Genomic DNA, 21,037 nt, shown 5'->3' with positions numbered 1-21,037 from the left:
CATTTGTCATTGGTGCGTTTTCATTTGGTGCGACGCCTGAGTGGCAAAACAAAAAAAAAAAAAAAAAAAAACTCAGGCTTGCTGCACCTGCTACATCTCCTCCACCTGTATGGCAGAAATATTCTAAACTAAGCCCCCCATAAAAAGAAAAGTGTGTAGTTGAAGGAATTATTGGGCTACACCTGAATATATAACAGGCTACCAATATTTTATTTAATAAAAATAACTGTACAAAGGGTATACAATAGTCAAGTGGGAAAATATGTAAAGTGGCTTTACTTATACGTTTTAAAAAATGAATGACATTGGAAATGTGTGATTTATAATTTAACCACTCTGTTTCAGTTTTTAATGTTGAAAATGCGGCTCACCACCCAAAGCGACATCCCGTTGAGAGGGTTAGGTCTATGAAAAATAAATATCGCTAAGTTTATTTGTATAGCACGTTTCAGGAAGCACTTTAACATATGTGAAAACATAAATAAAACGAAAACACTACATCGGAGTGGCTTAATGAAGGAAAGTAATAAAAAGATGGAAAAAAGACTGATACTGACAGAGTTCCAGTAAATATTAATTGAAGGGAACCCGAAGCAAATTGTGTTTCCGCCTCGTTTAAAAAAAGAACTCGGTGTTCTGGCATTTTTGCAGTTTTCTGCAAGTTTGTCCCACATTAGAGCAGCATAGAAACTGATTTCGACTTCTCTACGTCTGGTTGTAAGTGGGGATGCAGAGCAGACCAGAGTCAGAAAACATGACTGATCAGGAAGGTTACTATTGCAACAGATAATCACAGGGATTCATTGAGGGATTCTTATAAACCAGCTAAAGTGTTTTGAAGTGCATCCTCTTAAGGAGCTTCAGGAAGCCAGTGTGAGGGCTGCAGAACTCGGGTGATGTGCTCTATTTTCTGAGTTTGCTGCAGATGCTCATTAACTTCCTAGACAGATTTGTAAATATACTGCTCCATAATAAATCATACACGAACTACACATAAACTTAAATAAGTTAGATTTCTCCTTTCGTTGATTTAAATTTGGATCAGTTTTAACGTGATACATCTAAATGGCTTGAAAGCACATAGAATCATCATTTTAGGGGAGCTTGCCACTTTCCACTTCTGTCCACGCGGTGGCGCTGTTTGACCGTCTCTTGGAAGCGACTCCCCCCCGCTGGTCCACTTCAAGCTGAACGCCAACAGACTTTGCAAAGCTTTGGCAAGAGCATTTAACCGAAAATGACCCTTTACAGTGCAATGTCTTTTCTGCGCGTACTTTTTCTGCCAGTTCGTCAGACCAACATTTTTAAATGTTTTTTTTTTCTTCCCAAATTCCCAAAGTTGTGCCCTGTACATGAGCCACACATGGAATGTTGTCAAATGAATGTCATTTTTTACACTTTAATTTCTACTTCCTTAAGCTTCGATTCCAAATACACGCATCTCAAAAAATGAGAAACTGTTCAATATTTTTTGGCCCTCATTCCAGACAGTGAAACTCAGATAAATTCACAATACGAAGGCTGAAATATGTCAAGGCTTTTTGAAAATTATCATTATGGTTACACATAATAAAAATTGAAAAGTCGACATCTCAAAAAATATTTTATATTGAGAAAATGTTAAATATTTAAAATTCCTGCTGGCACACCAGGAATTTTTGTCTCTAAATGGTTTCTCGGTCTGGGTGAGAAGGGTATTCAATCATAAGAACTAACTGTACAGATGTTCAGTCTCTAAAGCAGTCACTGACACTCTTTACAAGTAGGTTAAACCAAAAAAAAAAATTGCAAAAGAAGCTGGTTCTTAACAGAGTGCTGTATTTAAGCATGCTTATGGAAAGTTGAGTGGAAGGAAAACATGAGGGAGGATGAGGCGTATCAGCAACACAGATTACTGCAGCCTGGAGGGCTTTGTCAAGCTTCACAAGAAGTCGGCTGAAATAATAATAATAATAATACATGCTATTTATAGGCATATTTCTTGGCACTCAGGGCCGCCTTGCGTCATGAAACATAAAAACAGACGCAACATGACAAGACTCATTAAACATAAATACAAAAACAGAATGTAAATAAGGCAATGCAGTTGTGGTCAAAGGGTACAAGCCAGTACAAGCTCCAGAGTTTGGATTTTGAATGTGGCAGTGAGTCTGTTGCGGAGATCCAGGTGGGAGTGGGTACTCCAGCGGCTGAATGTTCTGGTTCCCATGGTAACAAGATGGGTAGGGGAGGGGGATCCAGTATATAGCTTAGCCAGTGATGACCTGAGGTTCAAGCCAACCTGCTGGTTTTACTGAAGTTCAAGGTCAATGTCGACGTCCACCAGCAAATTCTAGAGCACTTCTTGTTTCCTTCTGCTGACAAACTTTATAGAGGTGCTGATTTGCTTTTCTAGCAGGACTTGCCACCTGTACAAACTGCTAGAGGTTCCAAAAACTGCTTCAGTTGCCATGGTGTTATGGTGGCTTATCAACGGGCCTGACCTTAACTCCAAAGAGAATCTGTGAAGTGCTTGTCAAGAGGAAGCAATCAGGGTTGCCTGTTCCAACTTCAGCTTGTGTTCAAATAAGAAGTCTCACTGAAACACCAACTGAAGGTGGATGTCTGTCTGTGTATGTTTGGTTAAAATGTGCTTCTTTGTCATTCGGCGAAGGAACTAGAGGTGGGTAGAGTTGCCAAAAATTGTGTTCAAATTAGAGTAACATTCTTCAACAGTAAAAATAAGAAGTACGGTGCAGCACAGTGCATAAGTATATATATATATATATATATATATTTACTTATTAAAAGCAAAGTAACTTGTTATATTCATCTAATGAAGACTGTTTTCTTCGACACACGTACTATAGCTAACCAATGCACTGTCTACCTTTGTCCATGGAGTGGCGCTGTTTCTCCACGTGATTTGTTGGAGCGGAGACGCCGCTTTCCATGCTTCCATCCAAAAGTCGGTCGACTCCGCGGACCAACTCAACAGGAACTGACGTCTCCTTTGTGCAAGTGGATGGAAAAATGCAGGCTGCAGGAAAAATGGCTCCAAACACCGGACCGCTGAAAGGTGAGAAAACAAACCTTTCCCCACAGCACGCCTGTGACGAAAAGTTCAACTTTATAGATGCGTTGTGTTCGCGGTCGTACCGTCGTCGTCTGTGCCTGCTTCCCGTTTGAGGAAAGCCTGCATTTGTTCCCCGTTGCGGTTAGTCTGCGAGGACAAGCTGGCAGTTGTCTTGAGTACTTTTAAATGATTAAACCGTTGTCACTTAGCGCTGGGACGAGTGGCTAAAGTAGCGTTTGTTTGCGTGAAGTGGGTGGTTGTATAAACATGGGGCTCGGTGCTACTGGTTCAGCTGGTTTAGCAGCCGAGTTAGCCTCAAAAAAGCTCCTAAAGTTGGGAGTTTCGCCAAAGCGGCTACCAAAAGTAGCGAAAAGTGGCTCTCTGAGCTAGGTTACTAAGTTCGACTTTTGACAATTGTTGGAAGTTGCGTCATGCTAACAGCCGCCTAGCTCTGATCTGAAAGAAGTCAGCCGGGCAAAAACACCAAACAAAGGTGAACATAATGCCAATATAACACCATAATGTGTGTCAAGTGACGGAGTGGAGAAAGCAACTGACCTAAGAGTGTGCTTTGAGTTTTTATTCTGCCACTATGATTGATGACAAACGTATCTTGAATTGATTGTATCTTTATTTTTCTCGATAATACGTCACGCGTTCCCTTTAAACGCAGCTGCAGCACAAATTTAAGTAAGGTGCCTGGCACAGCGAACTTTTTATGTCTATTTATTGATGCACTTATCGTGAAAAGAAAATGGCAGGAATAGAGTTCGTGATTTGCTGCAGTTGATGGTCTCGAACATTGGATTGTGTCATTAAATGTTGCATGACTTTGTTACATATTTTCCCCTTTAAAAATCTTAAAGAGGCTGCACTTTGATCAGCTGCACCTCACAGTGCTAACCTCTGCGTTTTTTTTTCCCTCACAGCCTCAGGAAACAAAATGTTACAGTGACATTTAGGTCTAAATTTAAGGTGAGAGTACATGCTCCATCTAAACCCTGTTGACTAATAACTGTAAAAACAACAGATTTGCAGTTTTAAAATGTATTTTCTGTTTCATTTTTGACAATTGTATGACTTGTGCCTGCATTAACACAACACACTGAACAAACTATGCAGCTTTCAGGGAGGATGTCCTATCAAGAGTAAACTCTGCATTTATTGTTTGATTAGTCAAGACTTTTTAAAAGATTACTCAGAGCTTTTGAATGTTAAGCTCAGCAGACATTTTTAAATCATCACAGTATGATGAATCTGCGCTTTTTAGTTAAAATCATAGACATTGTCAAACTCACAGATGAAGGGTTTCTGTATTGTATGTTTTCTCCTACATACTATGTTGTTTCTAAGTTATTTAAGTGCCCAAAGGTCTGTGTTATCATTTTTATTATTATTGTCTTAGAATACTAGAAAAACATTTTATTAACACAGTATCCCTGCAGAGCTGGTTACTCTTATCAGGATGCGCTGTGGTGTCAGAATGTTACGATTTTAACAACGCTGTAAATTTCTGTCCTTTCAGAAAGACTCCTAAAAAAGGTGCCTCAAAGTCAAGAGCTTGCTCTAGTTGTATTCAATAGGGCTGCATAAAATTCATAAACCTTGCAATAGCGACAATACAAGTAAATATAACGTCGGAAATATTTTATTCTTGCATCTCGTTCTTATGTGTGCTTCTGTCACTTTGTGACCTTTTTGCATTGCTGGCAATGTCATTTCTGTCTGCTGTGAGCAGTAGCATGTTAAAAAAATCCTTATCATTAATTAACACTTGAGATATATTGGCCAACAATAACGGCACTCAACGGAGTTATTGCGATATTGGTATTAAGCCTGTTGCAGTAAGCAATAAATCAGTGAAACTAAATTAAAACAAAGTTTATGATCTCTCTCTTTTGATGAAAGTCTTCAATCTAGTGCTTTGGTCTCAACAATTATTTTTTTTTAAGTGCAGTTTTTGTTATCACAAAGTCTTCAGTATTGATTATATTTGTTGTGTTTGAAATATTTTGGATATTTAAAATGTCTCCCAGTTCTAATGTTAAAAAGTTTGTCAGAAATGAAAGTTCAGTGATCTTTGAGAGGGTGTGCTCTCTCACAGATCACAATAGCAATCTTAAGATTGCTATTGTATTACTTGAAAATGTTCTCAGAAGGACAATATTATCTTTCTATCCCAATAACTTCTGGGACAAATTATCAGCCGCCAACATTTGTAACTGTGACAGGTTTGATTGGTCTTACACACTGTGATATTGCAATGACAATATATTTGCAATATGTTGTGTAGCCCTGTTGTTAAATAGGAGTGCACTGATTACAGCTTTCTGGCTGATCACTAATTTCATAAAACGTTTGACCTGCCAAAATGTATTTATTTTTTAAGTTTCTAAATATAGCAAAAAATTTGCAAAGTATTGAGGATTTTTGTGAACTGCACACATGCAGATGTGACCTGGTGGGCGAAGGTGGGCAGGTCTGTCTGTCAGTCAGTCCTCTGTCATGGCTGAACAAAAGAGGACACTGGCTGATTTTCAGAGCTTTGTGGGGCAACATGAGCTTGGTGGATAAAATCAGTTTCGCATGCAAGTATCAGCCGAACGCTTATCTCCCGAAACTAAGGGAATCAGATCTGATTTATCAGTTCACCGCCAACTGCACTGAAACTCAGCTCAACTCACTTCCACTTCACTTACAAAACATAGTCAAAATATGCCGTTTAAGAACATTGCTAATGTAATAAATCATTGTTGTATTCTAAGATATTGCTAGAATAAGCTTTTTTTTTAATTCTATAAATATAGTGGCACACAGATTATATGTCAGGATGCAAGGAATCCACAGAAAATTTTTACCATTAGTCAGAACATGGTCCAAAAATGACAATCTGTATTGATTTTCCTGAGTTGTGTTGCTGTAAAACCCTTGATCAGACCTAATGGATGCAGCCACATTGCCACAGCCTGCTGGGGTTCACGCAGCTGATAAGACAAGCTTGGGCCGTGACTCTTAACGTAATGCTAACAGAAGGAGAAAGAAGGCTACGGTTGAGGGAGGGAGAGAGAGGGGAGGCTGAGCTTTTCAGCATGCCAAATTCCTCAGCTGCACAATAGCACTGGGCGAGCCCCGAGTCCCGGCCGGCACAGTCGGCCTTCTCCACCACAACGGGAGGGGAGGCTCAGGAGAGGCCCGCGATGCCTGGGGAGAGGAACTCGCTCAACCCCTGCGCCGCAGTCGTTCGATGAATGGTTGCTTTGAGGACGCTGCTGTGTCATCCAGCACCACCATGCCATATGAGAAAAGTTATGTTTGGATTGTTATCGCTAGGGTTGTAAATATGTCAGCCTTCTTTTGTAGCATGAGACAGAGCACTTTCCTACAATTTATGAACGAAGGCGTTGCTAAATAATGGAGAAAATATAAGCAGGTTTAGCAGAAATAAAAATAAATTTGTAGATTTGTGAATTAACTGTAATGAGTTCCTGATTAACAGGCCTATCATGGTTTGTTTAGTTATTTACAGTATACAGGCACTCCCAGGTTTGCACCTTGTGGTGTAACGGTAAACCTAAATAAAGAAGTGTTTATCTTGATGTACCTTCCGATATGAATACACGGGATATTGATTTGAGAGGGCTGACCCACATGATGCCCTGGATTTTATAAGCCTGCTGGCCGAGCAGCATTTGTGACAATTTACAGACAGTCAATGCGTAATTAAAATGCGCTTAGAGCAACAAAACATTGATGATTTATAAAGGCTTACGATAACTTAGAAGCTCACTTTAGGTCATTGTTCTGCAATAAAAATGCAACTAAGAACCTCTCCTTTTGTTACAGATCAATTAGCGCCTTTGGACAATAGTTTAACTGCTAACTACAACCGCATGCACCGGTGCATGCAGCTGGGGTTGTGAAATTAAAGTGGTGTGACTTACACCACAGAATTCACTTTTATTTCCTTTATCTGTGTGTTGCGATTCTCCCGAAGGTTGTTCACATGCATGTTGTTGTTTTTTCTGTGCCCATTTTTGACATGTTGGGGTTTTTTTTTACATCAGATTCTGCTGAACAATGTTTATCTCTGATCAGACAAATTCATGAGAATAATCCGGTGACTCTGGCACTGATGTGGTTTCCTTTTCACATTGGTTGATGCAAAAATCTGCACGTTTCGCCTGAGTCGCATCGGTTGCCACACTTGTTTATTTTTCTTGACTTATACTGACAATGGTGGCTTGACTTTAAGGCCCCATTTCATGCCAACACTTTCAAGTTGAACCACAGAATAAATGTGGATTATGCAACAAAAATCTTATGAAAGAACCTTGAGATGCATGTAGGACTTGATTGACCAGTTCTGGATGATTAGAAATTCTGTAAGAATATAGGTCGTACCAATAACGGTGTTGGTGTTGTTGAGGGAATCAGACTTGACATTATTATTATTTTAATCAGTGATGTCTAAAATGGTGCATTTTTTAAAGAACTGCTTAATGCAGGGTGTTCGCGCATCCTTAATTAGTATTACACTCATATATCTAAAAGCTAAGGCCTTAAAGTGTCAAATTTATTGAAAAAAAATGGAAGTTGGCTTTAAATACATTAAGGTATTAATCACAGGTCTTAAATTTTGTCATGGCGACACTATTTGATCTTGTAGATGTAGTTTTTTTTTCTTGCAGGACTCTTCTGTCAGGTGAAAGCTTGAGCAAGAAATACTGACACCTGTAGGTGGGAGTTAGCACTCTGTTAAACCCAGTGTTCTCGGCTATTTTTGTGGAAAATGTTTAATAAACTCACAATGAAGCATCAAGGTGAAAATAGGGCAAGATTTGTTGATTTTCCAAAACTTCCTGTGATTGCGAAAAACTGGAGGGACTGTATAATTTGCAGAGTGAAATCCCTATCAGAAAATTAGTTTTACAAATGGTGATGATTGCATATGTACTACAAGATTCTGACTGCTGCATATCTGGGTAGTAGTTTGGCGTGGCTGGTTATTAGCCAACCATGCCTTTATTTTGTTTTGAATTTGAGTTTTGCCATTCTTTTTAAGGTGTCATTTATTTCTTCTTCCTTTTTTTTAGGTGTTTAAATCTCCACACACCAACCCTTAGGGTCACACTGACTTGAAAGCTGTCATACTCATGGCTCCCTCCACCTGACAGAATGGCCCAGACACATAATGCTAATGGGTTCAAGATGGATGTCCCCAAGCCAAAGGGGGCTGTGGGTAAGGAGGAAGCCCTCCGCATGGAAGAAGAGGCAATGGCTAAATTGAAACGGGATAAGAGACATACGGTTTCAGTTTCAACTCCTTCATCTTCCTCCAAACCTTCAAAGTTCTTCACGACTACTGCCCCTCCTCAGCCTTTTTCTTCTGCGAATGTACCTGACAAGGACCTCATCGACTTCCCAGAAACCAAGAAGCAAGCAGAGGGGGACAAGTTCAGGGATATCGATGTGGATAAGCTGACTAACGCGGAACTGGAAAAGCTCCTACTGGATGACAACTTTGGCGTCAACAGTAAGACGTCTCACCCCTCTGCGCTGCTGGGCTTCAACCTCAGTGCCTCTTACCCTGGTGGGAATCCCTCCTCTCTTTTCCAGAGCAGTCAGTGGACATCAGTTCTCCCCAGCCAGTCAAACTCAAGTGTGAGCACTCCAACCCATCAACCCGGTCCGCTCTTCCCCTCGGCTCCCTTTCCTAAACCAGGCACGTTTCAAAATGGCTTCACTCCACCCATGTCATCCTTCATGGCCCTTCCCCCTCAGCAGTCATCCTTCATGGCATTGCCTCCCATCCAGGCTCCTACAGCAATGGTCTTCCCAAAACCAACTGTGGACCCGGAAATGGCAAAATTGTTTGACAAGATTGCAAGCACCTCAGAATACTTGAAGAACGGCAGATCCACCAGCATCGATGTGGACTCTTCGCATGTCGGCGTGGCCTCCCTGGCACCCAACCCACCGCCTCAACAGGCAGCAGTCACAGAGTCTTCTCAAGTTGCCCACTTTGAATGGCTGGATCTGGACCCGCTCACGAAACGTAAAGCTGAGAACGAACAAGTGTCCATAGCGTCGGAAAGCGACGCTCAGGTTGTACCGGGAGTTTCCGCCGGGGACCCTTGGGATGCCGTGCTCGAAACGGAAGGGAACAATTCTGGTGGCAGAGGCAGCCCCAGTTTGGAGGGGAAAGTTTCACAGTCGGACCGCTCACAGCAAAGGAGAGCTTCAACAGGGGCACCTGTTGCTAGGAGCCACTCGCTTAATATCCCTGGGACGTCTTCCCAGCAAAAAGCAAGTATTCAGGTAAGGGCACACAAGGCTAATTTATAGGCAATCAACTTTAGCTATTTTTAAGTTCTCTTCCAACCATACTTCTTATTCCAGACATTTAATACAGGAGAATACATTTGTTTGTGGAGCACTTTCACTACTTGCTAGAAATTCCTGCAGATTCTTCAGCCATTTCTTTTTTGGTCAGCATCCTGCCAGCCTACCAGTTTTGGAGAAACATCCCGTCTTTTGTAATGTCACCGCAATTGTGGCAAAAGCTTTAGTTAGTTTGTAGACTGTTTACACGAGATGACAATGCAATGTGGGTGTGATTTGTTGTTAAACTCAACGAAATCCAATTGCTATCACTATTGTGTGTATTTTTAAAAAAATTTTGTCATCCTCAACATCTATCACTAAGTAATGTGCTGTTCTTTTACTGTAAGGAAGTCTATCATTGCCAAAGATTGCCTCACAGAATTTTACTTCCACAAAATCCAAACCAACACTTCAACGCTCCAGCCCTCAGAGGCTTTTTGTTTCTGTACGTTTTACATGGTGTTTCTACACAGGCCTTGTATTGAACCATGCATTTGACACAGATGAGCCCTGGGTTTGGACACTACTGCTGCTGTATAAACTAGAATATGTTTTTTGTTAAAGCAGCTGAAAAATATATGCATTACATAAGATGACCATTTATCATGGATATATTTTTGTTTACCTCCCAAAAATCTTGTGTTTTAAGAGAGGCAGGTGCTTCTATGATCTGCTATAAGATTTTGATGCAAATAATAAGGACAGTCCTTTAGGCAAGAGTTATGATAGAGGTCTGCCATCTGTCAATATAGCCGCTATCTGTGTCGAGTCGAGCTGAAACCAGTCACCCAGTCTAAACATTGTGCTTTTAATGTCTAACCCTCCAACTGTATTAGCTGTTTTGTGAATCGGTTAACTCTCACAGATCTAGCTAGGCATTTTAGTCAGAAACTAAAATACTTTGACTTTTATGAAAATATAGTTTGTCCTTGCTTTTGATTTTTAGTCTCTTCAAGCGATTTTGTTTTGTGAGGGTGTTTTTGTTGGGTCATTTGGCCACTTCCTGCTGATTGTTTTAGATTTGTCCCGACCAAAGAATTTTTCTCTGTTGCACTTCCTCATACCACGATGAGAATCAACTCCCCCGACAGTACATTTTATATATTCTGTCCAGAATACTTTTGTTCTTTTGTTGTTGTTTTTTTACAGCTGCAACAAACAAAACAACATAACTGTTGAAAGCAAGAAAGCTATTGATAATGTCTCATTGTTGCTTCCATTGAGGACTCTGGAGGTTTAGTTTTTCTCTTTATCAAAGGCAACTCATCCAGTGTGCACACCCCGGAGAGGATTCCAGGACTGAGGAATGTCTTTATTCTTGAAATGATGAACCCATGCTTGTTTACTCTTGCCCATGTTATGTCTGGATTCGCATGTGTTTGTTGCTGAAAATACTAATGTTTCACAGTTTGAACCTTTTCAACGCCACGCTCACTTTTTCTTGTCTCCATCGGTCTGTCAAGCCTGCCATCTTTATATTGGGAGGTCACAATGGTGGTGTGTGTTTGCTTGCTCCCCTTGTTCCTTTTGCTGCTGCCCACTGTCTGCTTGTTGCAAACAGGAACAGGTCTGTGCAGGACCTCTATGGCGGAATAGCCCAACCATCACCCTTAATGTGTTACTTTTTTAACACAACTCTCCTCAGATGCCAAATCTTTGGAAAGATTAAAAATAGTCAACGTTCTGAGCGATACTGACTTGATTATCTTCTGCAAATTCAAAAAATTCTCTATTGATTCCAAAGTCAAATTAAATGTGGTAATTCCAGTGTATGATAAGGCTGGCTGGCCACCAGGCTTTACTTGCACTCCCACCAGGCTTATCCTTGTTTTTTGTTGTTTAGTAAGAGTGATATTATAGACTCTTGCTGGTGAAACAGTTGGAATAAAATAGCAACATGGTCTTCATTTTTTTTCCAGTACTTTTTGTCTAGAAAGGCAGTAGTTTGAAAGAATAAGAGAAAACCCAAATGAATGGTCTGAATACTGCCATAATAAATCTTTTTTTAAAATTATTATTATTTATGACTAATTCTTCCCTCACTGTTGACAATATAATGTAACATGATTTTTTTTTTTTTTAATGTACTAACATAACCATGAACCAGGTTTTAGTGTCTGGTTATTTATTTATTTTGTCTTTGCATAAGCGCAAACTTACAAAAATGTGCACACATTATGAGGCTGAGAACAAAATGATGTGATTTTGACTGTGACAATAACAACCGATTTCGGCAGTTCAGCTTAACTATGCCGAGCCCTTTACTGTAGGCTTTCCCGCTCCGCTGCACACTTCACCAGCCAGCATAGAAAAATCTGACAAGGTTGCACAGATTATCAGAACTCAGAAGTAGCGGAGTTGTTCCTGATCAAGAGGGCAGACATCAGTGCTTCAGAGACCGCCAGCGACTGAATGTGTCACTGCCTGGAACCTTTCATCTTGACATCGGTCTTCTCGTGCGACTTTCATTCCGGAGCAACATACAGTCCGGAAATGACAGCAAATAACAGCATGTATTTCTGATCCTCTGTGCTTGTTTCACTTTGACTCTACTTGACTTCAAACTGTGTGGCTGTTTCTTTCCATCGAGCTGCTGCGTACCTCCCACTCTCCAACCCCATCCGTTTCACTCTTTCATTTGTAGGTAAAGTTTGAGTTGATGATAATCAGCACCCAAACAAATACACCTTTATATTTAGCTCAGGTGTCATCCCTCAGTGGGTGACAGACTTCTTGTCAGTCGACCCCTGTTTGATGCCTCTTCAAACCTTCCTCTTATTGACATCCCTTACTGCACTCTGCCATGTCTGGGTTAACCTTGTATTGATGTTATTTTGGTAATAACCAGCTGTAATTGAAGTGATATCTAACCTTCCTCCACCTTTCGTCTTTCCCTCTACACGCAGACTGATTTTTATGAGATGGCCCAACTTATCTGTGCTGTTGCTCAAGTTCTTGAGTAAGACAGTGAAACCTGCAGGATGTCGGTATGCACTGTACTTTTTTTTTTCCACATAAACAGATCTTCTCTTCCCCCGCACACTTCCAGACCTCCACAAGCCTTTTAACAACGCCTCCGCACTTCAGACTGCGGCACGTTTTTCTATTCTGCTCAGGTTAATTGCGCTCTCTGCACAAATGTGAAAACCTACACCTTAAGCGAATCTCATGTTGAAGTTCCTCTGATGGGATAGCACAGTCTGTAAGAGGTTGTTGCATTGATTCCTGTCCGTTGAGGCTCACCTGACAAATAGCATGCCGCTTTCTAAACTTTGACCTTTCTCTGGAGGGAGCAGAAGTGAGTTGCAGCTTAGCACAGCAAATATAATCTTTAATGGAGTGCATGATGACAAGAAGAAACAGTGTTAACAGTGTTTGATCATCTGTTGGTCCACTGAGCCACGTTTTGTAGTCCTAGATTTCAGTTCATCACAGGAAGCGTGACTTCATTAGCTATCGGATGCTTCCGTTTTGAAAGCACTTGTAGTTCTGCTTTAAGGCTACTTGCTTCCCCCTTGATATAACCTTTACAGTTTGCTGGAGCTGATTTCATCTTAGTGTTGCTTTGCTCGGAAAATGGCCCGTTTTGATCGCTGCCAAAGTATTTTGCCAACATGATCCACTGCCTCTATGTTGTGGTGATGTTGAGGTTTATCCAGACAGCCTTTAATACCTCAGCAGAGAAAGATGTTTTTGTTTTCAGGGTGTCGACCTCTCTCAGTTTCACCCGTGGAGAACTCGATACCCGATGAGACTGATTGGAGGGAAAAAAGGCTGTTTTTCACCAGACACTTTGCAGCGTGTTTGCTATTGCTGGCAGTAAATGTGTAACAGGATAAAATGATAATATATCACACCCAGATGATTAAAGTGAAACTCCTTTAAACTTTTTCTGCAAAACCTTGTTTTGTTCATTCTTTTTTTTAAATCCAACTCTTAAGTGTGTAGCTGCAGTTTGATTCAACATCCAGTTAAATTTTTTGTTTGTTTGTTTGAGCCTTTAGTTTTTCACTATTAAATGTGAAATTAGCAGGCGCTATTAATTAGATTTTATGTCGTCTTAGACAATATTACGTGTGTTACTCAAGCTCACTATGTATTTGTCTTTTTAAAACAATTTTAGAAAAAAAAATATATATATATTTTTTTGCAACTGGGGAACTGTTAAACATTTTGTTGACCACAGAGGTGATATTTCTTCATTTCAGTTTGGCTAAGGATTTACATAGTAGTTTTCTTCTGTCATCTAAAAGGTTGAGTTTCCCAAGGAAAAAACAAAAACCCAGGAACATTTGTGTCATTTGTTAAGCAAGAAGTCATGGGTTTTTAATTGGTTGTCTGTCACTTCAGAGTAGAATTGAGACAGCAAGAGAATCAGAAAACCTGAAACTGATCAGTTATTACAAATTACTCAAAATGTTAAAATAAAATTTTACCCTTTTTTTTTGTCTTGAACGTATTCATCAGCGTGTTCTAGGTTGAAGCCACGTGTCCTTCATGAACCATTTTTGCTTTGATATGACATTTGCTGTATTTCATTTTCCATTTTATTCTTTAAAGAACTTGCAGACTACACCGGTAGGACTAGAACTACAAACTTGATTAATTTATTGCAAAGGAGAGAGAACTTAAACTTTTTCTAGTTTGGAGGTGTTGAAAGAAAACAAAACAAGAAAGTCAGAAAAATAAAATTACACTTCCTCGTCTTGGATGAGAGTGTCGCATGTAGGGATGGCTTTTAAAGCATCTACTTTGTGAGTCTAATACTCGTCCCTATTTGAACTCACATTGTCAAACATGTTCAGAGAGGATGCTCACATACAAAGTCACACCGCAAATCCTGGACAAGAACGCCATCACACATGAAAAAAACAGAAAGTTGCCTGATTATGTGTAAAAATGCTCATTTGGATCAACTCACTGAATTACTTAGAACAGGCTGTGGTCTTTATGTTGCACAGTGTGTTCCTGATTTTACAGTCAATGTTGTGATAGGTTAGCAGACGTGCAGAGAGAAGATGGGAGATTAGTCAGCATGTGAATTTAAAGGAGCTGTTTCCACGACTTCAGACCCGCTGAGTTCCTACTTGGTGTACGGCAAAAAAAAAAAAAAAAAAAAAAAAAAATTGGTGTGAAACTCGAATGGACCTTTCTATGCTTTACAGTGACGCATCGAGGCTATTCTGATCTCAACCATAAGATTCTCACTTCCTTATCATTTTTGAAGAATCTTGTGGTTTTCTTGAATTAAAACAAACCTTACTGATTCTCCTCTGCTTGCCTCTGAACCATTGATTTCTTAATAACATAACTACAAGAGTTGCTGAAAGGTTTATTTTTTTGTAGTTTGTCACATTAAAACCAGTGATTTGTCAATCCACGTTTTTCACTTCCGATACCGATACCTGAGGTTTAGTATCAGCTGATACCTGATCAGCTGATACCTGATCTGATACACAAAAACAGACTTGAGCTGACTTAAAATGCATCTTCTTTTGAAACGGTCTAAAAATTTTATTTTTACAAATTTTATTTATACAAATAATATTGATTTGGTACATCTGTAATTAAAGCCACAAACTTCATTGTTGTTTTTGGGACTTTACAAAATGAAGTAGTTCTGTAGAAAATCCACCCACTGATTGTTCAGTTCAGCTCTCTACCAAATCTATCATCTGACAAAGGATAAATCCATCATCAATATTCTTCATACTTGTTTTATTCATGTCCCCCCCTCATCCCTCTCCATCTGTGAGGCTCTTTCTGCCTCATTTGGGATGAGGTCTGACCGATTTTTCAACCCGTGACTGAGCACTTTTGCTTCCCAGGAAGGGGCGGAGTCTTTGCGCGTCTCATTTCCTGTGTCTCAGGAAGTGCATTCCTCAGCTGCTGACAATCAGACGGCAGTAAAAGACATAGTGTAGTTGCGATTTCTCTGCTGCGGGCCGGCCTCCAGAAATCTCTTAAGAGTAATTCCAAAGGGTGTTGTCTCAGGATTTATTTCTCTGTGTATGAATATGCAAAATTATGTATTAGATGATTTTCCATACCTTTGAAAGTTCTGCCTTGTATTTTAAAACCTTCTATTGGACTCAAGCTGCACACCCAAACATTGTTGAACCAAGGCAGCGTCACAAAGACACAAAAGATCTAAAGATTTATGGTTGTGTTTTTGTGCTCCTTCTGACTTGTTGATTTTCTCTGGATGATTAATAGCATTGAGGTGTTTTTAATAAAACTTCTAGTGAGTTCATCAGTGTTTGAACTCACTATTGCTATCCTGACATTTACTAAGCTCTTTTGAAGAAGTACATACTTAAGGATATATAAGATATAAAGCATCTTAATGCTTTATATCTTATATATAATCATCCAAGTTTTCCTTCCAAGTTCTATCTGTTTTTTTTAAAGCAGTTCTTTTAATTCTAATCTTAGTGAATCCTTTGCTTGTCTAGGGAAAGGGGAATGGTTTGGTGAAGAATGCTGTGCTGGAGGAACAGGATGCCCAGAACCTGGAGATTGTTGCGTTTTGTAAAGACTTGGCAAGGTAAGCTGGATTGTTTCTACTGAGGAGAACAATAAACCCCTCTTTACCAACTCAAACTATTTGGTCACCTATCTTCAACCGTATTTGAACTTCAGTGACATTGCGCTCTCAATCCAAAGAGTTTTATATGAAGTCGGCCCACTCTTTGCTGCTTTTTCATCTTTAAGGTAGCGGTGGGTGATTTCAACATCGAATTTTACTGTGATATATTGAAGTACTATTCTGGTAAAAATAAATATTATGATAATAAATATATATATATTTTTTATCTCATTGTCTGCATCCACAGTGCCACAAATGGAAATATTCTTGAAAAACATTTCCATTTGAAAAAGGCTTATTCAAGACACAACTTGCGTAAAAAGTTGAGTTATATCACTTAACGGCACACAGTAACTTTATTTAGTCATATTTTCAAATTCACAGATTTTTATTGAAGCAAATATGGAACAAACAGTGGAGAAAATAGCAAAAATAAAGTTTCCAACAATACTGTCAGTTTTGTGTTTTTATCAATAACTGAAATTTATCATAATACAAATTCTTATGAGAAATCTTTCACAATAAACAATACAGTATTTGTATTTATGATATATGAATTGTATTGTTTACGATAAATGTATCATAGATGAGCTTGGAATGCTTTCTTCATGGTTTGGGAATGTGTTTATGGGAATATTTGACCATTCTGCCTGGAGGTCATATGAGGTCAAACTCTGATGCTGGTCTCAGCTTGAGCTTATTCAGAAAGCCATCTATTGAGTTCAAGAATCTGTACAGGCCAGTCAAACCCTTTCCCTCTTAACTCACGTTGTGCACTGTCGCATTGAACCTGAAAGGGACATTCCCAAACGTTTCCCACAATGTAGGCAGCATGTAATTTTCCAAAATGTCTTGGTAGGCTGAAGCTCTAAGGGTTTCTCACTGGAAATGATGGACTCAGCTCCTGAAAAACAGTCCCCCACCATTATCCCCTCTGCACCAAACTTTACGTTCAACACTAGAGCTGTTCTCCTGCTATCCCAAACTCCTTTGGACTGTGTGATAGAGGCACCATCTTTGTCTCTCTAGAGAACTCATCTCTCCAGTAGCAACATGCTTTACCTCTACATCTGATGCTTTGCGTTGCATTTTGCTCTCCGTCCCAGAGCTAATAATCTCGTAAGATTATGAGTTTTTGATGCACTCGATGCCTCTCAAAGTCCTCTAACCAGAATGAGTTGCTGATGTGTCTTCTCAGTGGAATTTACTGAGCTTCTGATGACAACCCATTACTTTCCAAATGTTTGCAGGAAGTAGCCAGCACACTATGGTACTGAGTTATGTACACTTGTGGCCATGGAAGTGACTGAAACTCTTGAATTTAATGATTTGGATGGATAGACCAGTATTGGTACAACACATCACATCCAACAGCCAAGAAAATGACTGGTACCTCCTGTAAAGATGTGTAAGAATCCAGAAAATAAATCCATGTTTTGTTTCAGTACTCTAATGGCACTAGAAACATTGGGGGACAATCCAATCAAAAAGCAGAAAAACGCCTAATTTTTATTGACCAAATGACCCATGCCACGATTGGCAGTAGCATTGATGCTGTTAACACTTTTCACAACCTTCTTTTGGCTGTAGGACAGCACTTGGTCTTTGACATTTCTGAAGGTTTGAACAGAGAGGGAGATTGTTGACCATTTGGCACAATCTCTCCAGATTGTCTAAAACGTTGACTCCTTTCGACTGCTCTCTTTTCTCAGCTCAACCCAAATATTTTCTATAGACTTTAGGTTGGTCATAGAAAACTGTTGGGCTTATGAAATGCCTACACACACTTCTACTTGCTGGCTTTTGTAAAACAAGAGCAGAGATAAGGAAGACTGTTAGCTTCTGTGGCTGTGCTGAGGCGGTCTCCATGTGTATCAGTTCATATGATGGGATATTTGGTACTTGATCTATTACAATAGGCAGGTAGAAGCACATTTAGAGATATTTGGAGTCTCAAGTATCAGACTGGTCGTGACATGTCACAATGCGTTTTTCATACTAGAAATATAATGCAGCCTCTGGCTTAAAATGGAAAGTCTCCCAGTGATTCCCCCACAGTATGTTAACAGGTATCAATCTGCTAGTAGTCTGAAGTAAATTTCACTTAAATTAAAAAAGTAAGCAAAAACACCCATGGTTTAATTAAAGCTTTTCACCTTTTGTAAGTGAAGGCATGCTTCTAAATGCACACGCTCTCGCTTGATGACATGTTTCCACTTTAGTTCATCTCCAGGATCCGAACAGAGTTTTTTTACCACAGTATTTGGTTTGGGTGGGGTGACGATGAAGCTGTGCTCACAGAATGTACTTTCACTATGATCACACCGTCAACGCCCAGCCAGCGTCTGGCAGCGTCACTGCATCCCGGGTGGTCAACAAAAAATGATTTGCATAGCTTACAATTTAAAGGAATCCCTTTGTGTGCAAATGCGACAAAAGAAAAAAATTCTTGGCATTTTCATTTTCTAGCAAAGAAAAATATCCGATCAGACTTTCCCCATGATTCATCCAGGAGTCTGATCCAGATCATCTCAGCTATACAGCTGACTAGTTGGCCTTTGTTTCCCTTTAGTTTATATTATTTTTTTCCCCCCACTGGGCATGAAAACCAAAACATAATAAAAATGCGTTGACCCTGTTTTGTTTCTTTTCCTCGTGCAGCCTACGTTCCAGATTCCCTCACGACAACATCGGAACCAATCCAGGCTTTGTCCTCAGCCCCGTCATCGCCCAGAGAGAGAGCAGACCGGACAATAACTGCTCTGTCAAAGTTTCCATTGAAATCCCTGAATCTCAGCAGCCTGTGACTTTCACCTGTGATGGTAAGCATCTGACAAGTGACTGAAAAAAACAGAAACAACAAAAAATATTTACATATTCAGAAAAGGGGACTTAGGAGTTGCGCTGTTGTCACTTGCAGCAGAATATTGAGATGCTGTATGGGGTATATGCCAATTTTTATGTAATGGACATTCTTAAAGAAACAAAGCAGATGTTTTTTTTGTCTTACATTTTATAGGGACAGTATTAAAAAAAATTAACTGCTTTGAGCTTTACATAACATCATGTTATAATATTATTCCCTCTTGAAAAACATACCCAGAGTGTCGCCTTCATTATTTCATGCATGTTTGAGAAATCCTCTAATCACGTTGAGGCACCTCGGCATCCGTTAGAAGTGACATTGAGAACGTTGAACGGGCCGCGATTGTTTTCCCAAGTTGTTTTCACCAAAACAGCCATGGCTTCGACTTGTTCAAGTTGAGCTAATTTGTCTGTACAAGTAGCACACCTTGTTGGGGCACAAAAGTTGAAACTAGCTGGCGTTGGAATGGCCGCATACCTTCTGACTTCTGACATGTTTTTTGATTGGCTCAAATCTCTGACTTTGCCTGAATTCACACCACATAATTTATACCACAATGTTTTAATCGGCGTTTTCAAAGTTCAAATGTACAAAAGTCTCGACGCTAAACGGTTTTCGGCGTACATGCTGGGCTACATGATGGTGTGGCATTTTCTCCATGGTTGCTAATGATCAGATGCGGACCATTTCCCTGCATCTTACTAAGCTTACTTACTTGTCATATGAATGTTAATCTTCTTATATAGTGTTCTCTGCACCAAGGGTTGCCAGTCCTTGGGATTGACGTCTGCTGTCCATCGGCGACATCTTTCCTCATTAAAAGGCTTATTAGAAAAAGACAAGTTTGGTTTGCGCCCTTGTCTGTTTGTGGAGCTGATTACCATATTACAGTGAAATCAACTTCATAAAAGAATGAGTTGTCTTAACTCTGTCGCTTTCTGAAGTTTGTGACACCAGTTACAGATGGGTCTGTTTATTGATTAAGTATCTCCTTGTGTTCCTCCACTTGTTTTGCAGAAAACATGCAAGGAGGGGGCAATTTAAGAAATAAAGAAAATTTCCAGCTTATGCGAGCATTCCTGGCATTAATAAAGCTTTGTAATTCTGACATTCAGTCTCTGAATAAGCTAGTTACAACTCATAGGAACAGTATTTACTGCATTCCCCAGTCAACACCTGAATCATTCCTTCCAGGATTCCAGTCGGCTCTCTGGGTTTACCTCTCTTTCCTCCTTTCAATATCATTGCCTCAGTCACTTTCTAGGCAAATTTCCCTCTTTCCTGTCACAATATCCACTTCCTGACTTTCCTATTTTTTTGGGGGGAGGGGGTTTGTTGTTTTTTTTTCTCTGTCAGCAGTGTGTTGACCCACATAGTTGATGTTTGGATTCCTTTGATAGGACAAAAAAATTGTTTTTTATTTTTTTTATTTTTAGAAACAATGGGCTTCAGTTCTGGCTTTAATGGAAGGAGCTGAACGTTATCCAACAAAGGTTGTTGATTCTCTCTCACAAAGGCCGACCTTTCTCTTACCGTTTCTTTTGTATTTCTCGTTTCTCCGTCTTAACAACTACTGCAGCTGTTTCCTTCTCTGCTTGAAATTTTAGTAGCATTTCAAATGGCTATCAGTCGCTCCCGTTTTTTTAAAATATAAACAGTCGTTGATGATTATTCACACTAAGATATTAAGTTACTGGTTAAGAACAAATTAAGTCTGGTAATTAAAGATCTTTGTGGGTTTTTTTGCTGTTTTTTAAGAAGTCTGGCAGAAAAGATTGGGGCTGGAAAGTAAAACGCTGCTGCCTTCTGAGGATTCTTTACATATTGTGGCTACAGAGTGAAGAAGAAAGAAGAAAGCATGGCAATAAAACGAAGAAGAATGTAGAGCGAGGAGAGGTTGGGAAATTCGGGAAACATGAGTTTCTGAAAGTAACGCTAAGGAAAGATTTGTGAAAAGTTTGGTGAAGCTGCACATAAAAGCAATTGACTGCATGAAGTAAATTCGTAGAGAAGACAAAACAATGTTTGGAATAGGACACATCTATCATTTTTCCTCTAAGTTCTCGAGATAAAAACAGGAAAGACTGTCTGGTAATTTTTTCTAGGAAACATCTTTGGGCTGCAAAACAAAGCCTGATGTTTT

At 39.7% G+C, this 21,037-nt stretch overlaps 1 protein-coding gene across 3 annotated transcripts in view; it reads left to right on the top strand.

Moving 5' to 3' along the window:
- The first annotated feature begins 2,387 nt into the window (after positions 1 to 2,387).
- pik3c2a (phosphatidylinositol-4-phosphate 3-kinase, catalytic subunit type 2 alpha) overlaps positions 2,388 to 21,037 on the top strand; it is a 45,158-nt gene continuing 26,508 nt past the window's right edge. The window contains exons 1-6 of one of the 3 annotated variants that reach the window (XM_055029458.1): positions 2,388 to 2,662; positions 2,850 to 3,058; positions 3,985 to 4,030; positions 8,149 to 9,373; positions 15,895 to 15,986; positions 18,690 to 18,850. In XM_055029458.1, coding sequence (XP_054885433.1) covers positions 8,231 to 9,373; positions 15,895 to 15,986; positions 18,690 to 18,850 — 1,396 coding nt within the window. In that variant the 5' untranslated portion in view covers positions 2,388 to 2,662; positions 2,850 to 3,058; positions 3,985 to 4,030; positions 8,149 to 8,230. The remainder of the gene's footprint in view (positions 2,663 to 2,849; positions 3,059 to 3,984; positions 4,031 to 8,148; positions 9,374 to 15,894; positions 15,987 to 18,689; positions 18,851 to 21,037) is intronic. The other 2 variants (XM_055029449.1, XM_055029442.1) reach the window with 2 other exon arrangements.

This window comes from Poeciliopsis prolifica, unplaced genomic scaffold (assembly GCF_027474105.1).
Source record: "Poeciliopsis prolifica strain line A6 unplaced genomic scaffold, Auburn_PproV2 SCAFFOLD001, whole genome shotgun sequence".
Classification (NCBI taxonomy): Eukaryota; Metazoa; Chordata; class Actinopteri; order Cyprinodontiformes; family Poeciliidae; genus Poeciliopsis; species Poeciliopsis prolifica.
This window is presented reverse-complemented; position numbering and strand designations above follow the sequence as displayed.